Below are 10,980 nucleotides of genomic sequence, written 5' to 3'. Positions count from 1 at the left end.
TTTTTTTTAATATATTTGTGGGAGTCCGAAAAAGTTGAAAAAAGCGTAAAAAAAACATTTTTCATCTGCACATTTCTAGCTATAGCAGCTAAACTAAGTAAGTTACATTAACGTTATGTAACTCAAAATATTGGTATAAGTTTCACCTTTAATTTGATATATAATATACTACCGAGATAACTTCAGAAAAAAAGCTATGGGGGAATATGCAGGGTGATGTTTTGAGAAAAGTCAAAATAACGAAAACGGTACATAGGAAAAAAAAATCGTTATGATTTTCGAGTTCTACGGAAAATTTCCCTATAGAAAATATGAGTCTCGTCTTTGGAAATTTTTGGCTGTAAACTAGTGTAATTAACAGCACAAAGAAGAAAACTGGAAAAACGTTAAATTTGCCTACCTTAATGTTAAACAATAAACTAAGGTTTTTTTTGGAATTGTAAAAGCCACTGATTAATTGAGCAATATAATTTACTTGCTGAAATATAACAGCGTTCATCAACTTATATCTGAACACACCCCCTAATAAACTGATTGGACAATTTGAGTGCAAATAATTCACACAAGTACAAAGTAATCAATGAGTAACTATCGCCATCACAGCGGGTATTGTGGTATAGAAGTAAGAGATATGCATCCAAGAATTCATAATTTTACGTACGTTAGCTCTTGCGTAAAGTATATGATATTTATGTTAAACTTCATATTCTGGCTTTTTGGTGGACTCCTGCTTGGCATTGGTATGTACGCATTCATGGACAAATGGCATTCAACAGGCTGGGTACGTTTAGAAACTTTCTATGATGTTATATTAAATATATCGCTTGTAATGGTTATTGCTGGAGTAGTTGTTTTTGTTGTGAGCTTCGCTGGCTGTTTGGGTGCTCTACGTGAAAATACTTGTCTACTGAAATTTTATTCTATGTGTCTTTTATTGTTTTTCCTACTTGAAATGGCAATTGCAATTATGGGTTTTGTATTTCCTCAAAATATGAATTCATTCTTGGAAGACAAATTTACTGATAAAATAATACATTCTTACCGTGATGATTCAGATTTACAAAATCTAATCGATTTTGCACAGCAAGAGTTTAAATGTTGTGGTTCCGAGTAGAAGTTGTTGCTTCCTCTTTAACCAAATAATATAGACCTAGTTGAGGATGTTGAGGTGATGGTGATGATGATATAGTCCTCCCAGAAAACCCGTAAAAATAATACACTTTTCTTTAGTTATACAATGACGCAATTACTTTATTTATTTCCAATATATATCAGCGCTACTACGCTTCACTTTTCACTTTTTTACACTCTTTAATACTTGGTCAAGCGCTACTGCGCTTAACCTCTTCACAATTCCAAGACGTCAGTTCCAATTTTGAACTCGTCTTATATACCTAAACTTGATGCAAAAATCCAATATATGACCTAGTTACGTTATTGGGTTTTTCCCATAGTTGTATAATTTATATTGCTAAATTCGCAAAGTTTTATTATTACAAGAATGCTCCACATATTTTTGCAATTCTTCCGTATTCAATATTTTCAAAGTCACTTACATCATGACACCAATTACTAACCAATTACCAAAAATCAGCATTTCTTATCGTCGAACTGACGGTCTGATGCTTTGGTTCTAGTCAATAACTGCCCAGATGCAAACAACCTTGCCTATTTTTAGAAAAATATACGATCAACTAAAATTGCAAAACGTAAAGTTAAATGGACTAATTATTTAACTCATAACACACTGCACGAGGAGGAAGTGCTATTATAATAAAGGAAACCATCAGTCACTATGAAGAGGAAAATATCAGCTGTAGCGAGTTTCAAGCCACAACTGTTACAATAAAAGTACAAAATCAATTATTTCGGTCTACAGTCCTCCAAGACATTCTATTAGTACAGATCAATATATAAACTTTCTTTCTAAATTTAAAAATAAATTCATTATTGGCGGCGACTTCAATGCTAAACATGTCCATTGGGGTTCGCGATTAACTACAACTAAGAACCGAGAACTATTAAAAGCCATACAAGCTACAAGATGTGATGTCTTATCAACTGGAAGCCCAACATATTGTCCAACTGACCCAGCGAAAATACCGGATATGATTGACTTTTTTATAACTAAAAAAATACCGAAAGAACTCTTACAAATAGAAAATGGATACGATCTCTCTTCTGATCATTCACCTGTGCACCTCTCTATTAATAAAAGTGTAGTCATAAATAATAAATAGATCTACTGACTGGGATTACTTTAGGCTGCAACTTGAAAACACTCTTAATCTTAACTCTGATCTAAACTCAGCAACTGAAGTGGATAACGAAGTTCTTCTATTTACACAGCAGATTCAAAAATCAGCATGGATGAGTACTTCTCAGTTCTCTAAACACCAGATTAGACCAACTCTTCCAAAAGAAATAAATAAACTAATATGAGAAAAAAGGAAATCGCGTAAAAAATGGCAACAAACACGATCACCAACTGATAAAACGGAATTAAATAGGAAAACTGCACAACTACGAAAACTTATCAATAATGTTAAAAACTATAAGATACAACAGAATCTTAGAAGCCTTTCCTATGAGAAACGCACAGATTACTCGCTGTTGAAAGCCGTGAAACCAGTAAAACAGCCTATAAAACATAATCCTCCTATAAAAAGCAGACATATGAATTTAACATGCCTACCAAACAACAATCAACCGAATGGTGCTTCGAACATTATGCTGACTGTTTTCTTCGATATTCGTGGTGTGGTGCACTATGAATTCCTTCCGGACAGTCAAACGGTCAATAAGGAGTATTATTTGGCCGTTATGCGTCGTTTGCGTGAGGCCATTCGCAAAAAGAGGCTAGATTTATGGAAGAAAACTTATGGATTTTACACCACGATAACGTACCGGCTCATACAGCGTTGGTTGTGTCGCAGTTTTTGGTCAAAAACTCCACCAATATCATCAACCAAGCACCGGATTCTCCAGATATGGCTACTAGTGACTTTTTCCTTTTCCTTTGACTCAAATTGCCATTGCGAGAACCATAGACGCATTTTGAGACCATAGAGGTCAAAAAAGAGAATTCGCTGCGTGAACTAAAGGCCATACCTTCGGCGGCCTATAAAACTTATATGGAAAATTGGATAAAGCATTGGCATGCATGTATTGCCGCAGGAGGAGAGTACTTTGAAGGAGACTCCCTAACAAAGAAGGGTACATGTACTCCTTTCATTGGTCCAGCGCCCTTCTACGGGATAACAAATAGCTTCGTAAATAGCTTATTATGTGAACGGGAGAAACAACATCTACTTGAACACTGGAAAGCCCAAACCGGCATGCGACAGTCAAAAAGATACATTGATACTGATCACATCCAAATTTATGCTATTCTTGGTCTTAGCAGAAACGATATTAAAATCCACGCTGAACTTCTTACAGGATACTGTAGACTTAATTATCACTTGAAGATTATAGGTGTGGTAGAAAGTTACTCCTGTCGACTCTGTCATGAGGAGAAGGAAACATCAGAACATGTTCTATGCAATTGCCCAGCAGTGGCAAGACATAGACGCGATTACCTTGAAAGCGGGATCTTAGTTCCAAATCAAATAGGTTAAATTAAGCCCACAGTTATTACAAGATTTATAAATAGTCTAAAATTGTCCTAGTTGGGACTTTAGGTGCACAATAGATCTTTTAGGTCGGGGTATATTAATAGCCTATAACTAAATAATAATAATAAAAAACTACTATTATAAATGTATCTAAATGAATATTTGAACTTAATGCACAGATAGATAAACATTTAATACATTCGTTTTTATGCATGTAAATTAAATTTATTCGTCACGAGTTTTAATTTTTAAAAAAAATATTTTTATTTATTATATTAAAGATATATATATATATTACAAGTTATATTTTTCCGAATAGGTAAGGTTTAAATGGTGAATTCTCGAATGCTTGAACTAGACTTTAGGCTAGCTCACTCTAGACTGACTCTTGAGGTTTTATTCTTCAATAACTGAAGTTATTGTTTTGATTACGAAATTGGGTTTTATCCAATTAGAACACAGCTTCTAAAATTCCTGAGAATTTTCTAGAAGCGTCTTTTCCTCCAACCAATAGAATTGGAGCTTCTATTTGCTAAAGCACCTCGTCAGCGTCTTTAGCTTCGGCGTCAGTAGCCGGAAGATGATGTTTATATTCATCAATCAAATATCTAAAATGTGTTACAGTTTTAAAGAAAACAATTTTGTTTTCCTTTGCAGCATTGGTGTCAAATGAAATGTGGGCATTGACCCAGATTCAGATTGTTTATGTAAACATATTTTAATGCGTAATATTTAAGTACGCATTCTGAAGATACAAAAGTATCAAACAGTGGCTCAGTGCCGTTATATTAATTTAGGGTTTTAACTCCCCTCTTTCTTGATTGAAGCGTCCCGCTTCAGTCAATGTCTGTATTCTAGAGTTCAGTTCTATGAATAGTTCTTCATTCTTATTATTATTAATTTTTCTTTTACACTTTTTAATTTTCGTAATAATTTTGAATAATATGAATATAATTAATGTGCTTATGACTAATCCAATAATAATTGACATTGTTGGATGTCTTTCTATTTTATTTTTATACAAATCTAGCAATTTAATATTTTCAAATTTCAAATCTTTATTTTCGGATTCTATATATTCCGATATTTCATAATTTGCTGGTTTAATATTTTTTACATAATTCCATATTATGGATTCTTGATTAATATAAGTTTGATTATTAATGATAGTATGATTAACAAAGGTTATTAAATATGTACCGTTTAGGTTTTTATTATTTACAACATTCTTTCCGGAGATCAATATAGCTCCGTCTTTAATAATATCCAATTCTTTATTTCTTTCTCTTATTTTTTTACATTTAGATTTTTCATTATTTAATAAATTCGTGAAACAGGATTTTTCATTAATAGATTGACAAAATGTGTTACTTATTTCTATTTTACAATTTTTTATATTTAAATATTTATCATTGCATTTTGCAATTTCTTTATCTATTAATAATTTGCCATCTTCTTTACTTATGGCTCTGGCTTCATATTTCTTACAATTTTGTTTAATAATCGGATATTTGATATATACTACAATTAGATCATTGTTTTGTAAAATTTTAAATTGTGAGGTATCCATTAAGTCGGTTATAGTAACAGTGTCATGTTCATGTTTCGTAATATCCTGAATTTCTTTTAAGTTCAGAATTGCTGTGTTGAGAATACCCATTTTTGCTAAAGTTACAGTTTGTAACGTATTTTGTAATTCGTTCATTATTAATTTATTTTGTTGTTTTGTCATTCTAAAAAATTGAGTGTTACTATTCAAGTTCTTTATAATTGTATTCAGTTCAGTTATGGCTTTAAAAATTTTCGAGTTTGTAACAAATTGTTGATTATTGTTCTGTACTAGTTCTTCTATTTTGTTTGTTATTTTAACAAAGTCATCGTGGTCAGGTGAACCTGCTATCCACTTCCATAAGGTTCCTATTTCATTAATACCACGTTTATTTCTGTGAACTTTTATTTTTTGTAATTGTGTAAAAAGTATTCTAATTATATGAATATCCGTGTCAATGTCGACATAGTTAATTTTATTATCGCTGTTAACGAAGTTCATTTCTGTATCTAATGCGTGTTGAAATTGTTGTATTATTTGATCATAATATGTTAAGTTAGTTATATGATAAATTTCACCAAAGTCATCATAGATTGCTGCTTTATCGTTTTCGATTAATACATAGTCTTCACGCGTGTAGTCTATGATATCCGTTGTAACCAATTTGGTTAATAATGTTATTAAGAATAAAAATTTCCATTGTCTGAAAAGTATGTTACGTTTTAATATTATCTTTATGAATTATTCTATTATTCTTAAAAATTCTTATCCTGTTTCCTAAGTCCTCTTTAACTTTTTGTTTTCTAAATTTTGGTTGAAGCTTATTTCTTTCACCAATTATTTTCTCATATATTATATCATTTTGTTTATATGTTTTTAGGGGTTTATTAATTTCGTTCCTTTTAATCATTTTACTTTGAGCAATTTTTAAATTTATTTCATTATTATCATGATTTATTTTATTGAAAAATATATCAATTGGTTTTTTATTTGTGACAGAATGTATTGTTTTGTTGTACTGTTGAACAGCTCTGAAGATAGATTCAACGTCACTTATTAAATTATATTCTTGCTTAATGCATCTTGTAATTTCTATTATTGTAGAATGAACCCTTTCAATCTGACCATTAGTAGTGCTATGCCTTGGGTCGCAATAATATACCTGAATGTTTAACCTTTGCATTAAAGATTTAAATTGAGCTGTTGTAAAACCTGGCTCATTATCTAAAGTTATTTTTTTAATATCAGGAAAGTTTTGCAAAATTTCTAATACTTTTTCATCAAGTTTACTTTTGTCGTCAATTAATTTAACTACTAAATATTTTGAGTATGCGTCAACGCATGTGAGAAACTTTAATTTTTGGGCGAAAAAAATGTCTATATGAATCTGCTCCCCCTCTTTCTTAGGAATTGGAGCCTCGCCAATTGGTGCTTTTTGCGGATGCCTGTCGTATTTGTTCTTATTACAAATTTCACAATTTCTAACAAATTGTTTGAAATGATCCTTCATTTTAGGCCAATAATAATTGCCTTGAATTTGTTTCACATTTTCCTTATAATTGCGGTGTGCGCGAATATGAGTTTGTTCTACTATGGCTGCCTGATCATCAAGATTGACTATATCAATTGGAAATAGTTTTGTATATACGAATTTAATATTGAAATTGTTTAGTAAAATATTTTTAATTTCATAAAGATCCTCTATGGTACAATGAATTGCTGTTGTTATTTTTTGTTGTAAATAATCTTTTAATATAGTAAGCAAATTTTCAGGAGTATCATACTCAATAATATGTCTAATTTTTCCAAATGTCGTTTTTGATTCATGGATAGTAAATGAGGCTTTGCTCAATAGAATTTGTTGCTTAAATTGATTAAGGGGTTTCATTGTTTCTTGAATGATGTTGTTATCACTACTTTCAGCTGAGTGCTGAGTATTTATAGAGGAAGATTCTTCCGAAATGTGATTTAAGTATTGCCTTGAAAGGGCATCAGCTACTACATTGGTAGCTCCTGGTTTATAAATTATTTTTGGGGCAAATTCCTCAATAAATGAGTGCCATCTTTTCATTTTAGCATTGGGGTTGCGGGTAGATACCGCAAAAGTTAAGGGTTGATGATCGGTATGTATTTCTAAATCGGAAACTCCGTAAAGATAATTTCTTAATGTCTTTAAAGACCATACTATAGCGTAAAGCTCTTTTTCATTGGTAGCATAATTTTGCTCTGTAGAATTTAATGTTTTAGAAATAAATGTGATTGGTTTGCCTTCTTGGCTTAATACTGCGCCGATTGCTATATTAGAAGCATCGGTAGTGAGAATAAATTTTTTATTGAAATCTGGTTGTGCCAGTTCTACTTCGTTCGATAATAAGTTTTTCAATTTAACTGCTGCATTAATTGCATCTTCATTTAAATTAATTTTTATTTTTTTTGACATGTGTTGTGAAACTTTTCCATTTTCACCAGATAAGTATTTAGTAAGTGGTTTAGTTATTGACGCGTAGTCTTTTACAAATTTTCTATAATAACCTGTCATTCCTAAAAAACTTCTTAATTGACGTAATGTCTGAGGGATAGGAAAATTACTTATTGTGTCGATCTTCTTTGGATCGGTTTTAATTATATTATAGGAGACTATATATCCTAAGAATTCAACTTCTTGTTGATAAAATTTAGATTTTTCAAGTGAAATTTTCATATTGGCATCTTTTAGGGTTTTTATTATTTTTTGTAAATGAATCTCATGATCCTCTAAGGAATTTGAATATACTATAATGTCGTCTATATAGACATGACAAATTTTTCCGATATATTCTCGTAATATATCATCCATTGCTCTTTGAAAAATGCTAGGAGCATTTTTTAACCCAAATGGTAGTCTTAAATATTCGTATTTACCATTATTTATTGAGAAAGCTGTTTTCTCAATGTCTTCTTCCTTCATTAAAATTTGATGGAATCCCGATTCCAAGTCTATTGTAGAAAAATATGATGCTTTTCCTAAATTGGAAAGAATAACATTAGTATCAGGTATTGGATACCTATCCGAAATTGTTTGTTCATTCAACTTCTTGAAGTCAATCACCATTCTTAGTTTTGGTGTTCCATTTCTTTCTATTCCTTTTTTTGGTACAACCCAAACAGGTGAGTTGTATGGACTCTTACTTTGACGAATTATACCGTCTTTTAGCATTTTTTTAATTTCAACATTTATAAAGTCATTCACAGATAGTGGATATGGATATTGTTTACTCCATATAGGAGTTTCAACAATTGTGCGGATTTCCGCTTTTACATCCGTTCTAAAAGGAATGTTTAAATTTATATTATTGTGTATTCTTTTTATTTGATTTATTATTTCTCCGCTTAGGGTATTTATTGATTTATATTTCTTATCAGAAATATTGCCGGTAAATTCTTCGGCTGGCGCTTTAGGATTTTTTCCCAAGGTAATATATTCATTTTTAATATTATTATTTTTTTCAATAGTGCCGGAAATTTCTTCGGCTGGCGCCTTAGGATTATTTCCCAAGGTAATATGTTTATTTTTAATATTATTATTTTTTTCAATAGTGCCGGAAAATTCTTCGGTTGGCGCCTTAGGATTGTTTCCCAAGGTAATATACTTGTTATTAATATTTTCTTCGTAGGGATTTATTTTATATCCCTCATTTTTATATATTAATATTTCTTTCTCGAAATTTAATGTAATATTGGCCTTTTTTAGAAAGTTATAACCTATTAATAAGTCTGCATCAAGTCCATTTATTTCATAAAATCTTTCTTTTATATTAAATATAATAAATTCAGAAAAATGGGTTATTATTGTGTGGCCATTAATGGTCCTAATTCTTTTTTTTATAACTAATTTTTCTCTAACTTTAAATATGTTTGGCGAACAATAACAACTTGTTGCGCCTGTATCAATTAGAATTTTTAATCTTCTGTTGGACTTTGTTGTGGTCGCGAAGACATATGGGAGGTCGTGGCTTTGTCTAAAAAAGCACGCTCGTTTATGTTGTTAACCCTCTGATGTTTAACTGGAGGCTGTCCACTGTTTACTTTACTGTCCATTTCTCTTTTTATAAAATTGTTTCGTGGATTATAAAATTGTCCACCTTGAACATTTTTATTTCGATTATTATAATTTCTATTAAAATTATTATTTTGTGAAAAACCTCTTTGATTTTGATTATATTTTTTATTTTGATTATAAGCATTTTGCTTAAATTGATTGGAGTCATCGACTTCCATTGGTTCAGGTTTATTAAATGTTCTTTTTTGATTAAAGAATCTATTGTTATTAAAATTATTATTGATAGGAAATCGTAAATTATTCCTATTATTATTAAGGTAATCATGAGCATTATTTCTGCTGAATTGCAGAGCGAAGTTTGCTCTCATATTATTTGAATCTAATTCTTGGGCTTTTGCCAAGGCATTAGGTAGGTCCTCTGGAGAGAGTGAGAACAGGATATTAGATAATGGAGCATTCAGCCCCGTGATAAACACTCGAAGAGCGTTTTGACGATTTTGATCATTTATAATTTTAGTTATATTATTGTTTGTACCATGCGTCATGATGGTTTTGTTTATTAAGAGTGTCAATTTTTGATTCACTAAATTGTAATAATCTATAATTGAACGACTTCCTTGTCGTAGTACACTCAATTCTTGTTCAAGAATATGTAATGGTCGCTTGTCTGCATAAGCGAAATCTAGACGACTAATAATAGCGTCAAAATTTAGAACTGTGCCATGGCTTGTCAAAACGTCATTGGCATCCTGAATAATTTTATTACGAAGAATCGTAAGAGCTGCGAAGTATCTCTTACTTCCTTTAGTGTAAAGGTGAATAGAATTATTGGCGGCCTCGCGCCAACTTACATACAGATTATTTTTACCAGAAAATTCGGGTAAGGATTTGATTATACCTAAAGATTCATCGCATTTTATGTTATCATCAATTGTCTGCGTTTCGTATTCAGTAACTACGTTTGTATTCGTCAAGGCTAGTAATTGAGTTTTTAAAGTATTAATTTCTGCCTGAAGGCTAACTGTGTTAGCAGCAATCAGTCTCGTAATTATGTCAGTGTTTTCGGTCATTTTGGACACGCGAAATTTCTTAAATTTTGAAAGAAGTTCGTCCAGTTTTAAGGACTCTTATATATCAAATATCCAAAAACGAATAACGAAAAACAAGGCAAAACAAAAATTTTTGCAGAGCTTTTTTTATATATATAAGGGAAAATTATTAAGGATTTTGCGTACAAATTATTTAATTATGTATTTTTATACAAGTATTCATTAATATTTTTATTTAATAGTTACACATATATAAATATTCTTTTTTAACGCACCCAGCGTAAATGCAGTTATAGTGCTTGAAAGAATCAGTTTTAATACCAGCGATTAACGCATTGGGTATTTTAATACAATCTTTATTACAGTATTTTATATAAATTTATTTAAATTAAATAAAAGAGTAAATAATAATGTTAGAGTTGATTACGAAATACCTCCAGTAATTTGTTTATAGATGGTGTTGTTCCTATCAGTACCAATAGTAGAGAAGTTGTTATTGAGATTGATTTTGTTGATTGTTGTCGCGTTGACTTTGTATTCTAAATGCCTCGAAAAATCTGGAGACGCTCGGGCTTAGGACTGAATTATCCTGACTTCCTTCAGGACCGTAGATGCTGTCTAGGTATCTTCTCGCCTTTATGCTTGCAGCTCTTTCTGCAATATTCTGAGGACTGCTTTGTGCTCGTCAGTAAGGTTGTCATCCATTTGGTGGTTTAAAAGTTTTTG

The 10,980-nt window shown here is 31.1% G+C and overlaps 1 protein-coding gene across 1 annotated transcript; it reads left to right on the top strand.

The window, feature by feature from the left end:
* The first annotated feature begins 357 nt into the window (after positions 1-357).
* On the top strand, positions 358-1,114 carry LOC119688863 (tetraspanin-33-like). Its single transcript, XM_038103524.1, has one exon. The coding sequence runs from the start codon at positions 581-583 to the stop codon at positions 1,112-1,114; it is 534 nt and encodes a 177-aa protein (XP_037959452.1). The 5' UTR covers positions 358-580.
* The last annotated feature ends 9,866 nt before the right edge of the window (positions 1,115-10,980 follow it).

This window comes from Teleopsis dalmanni, chromosome X (genome assembly GCF_002237135.1).
Source record: "Teleopsis dalmanni isolate 2A chromosome X, ASM223713v2, whole genome shotgun sequence".
Classification (NCBI taxonomy): Eukaryota; Metazoa; Arthropoda; class Insecta; order Diptera; family Diopsidae; genus Teleopsis; species Teleopsis dalmanni.
Note: the sequence above shows the minus strand (reverse complement) of the source record. Positions and strands in the feature narration are given on the sequence as shown.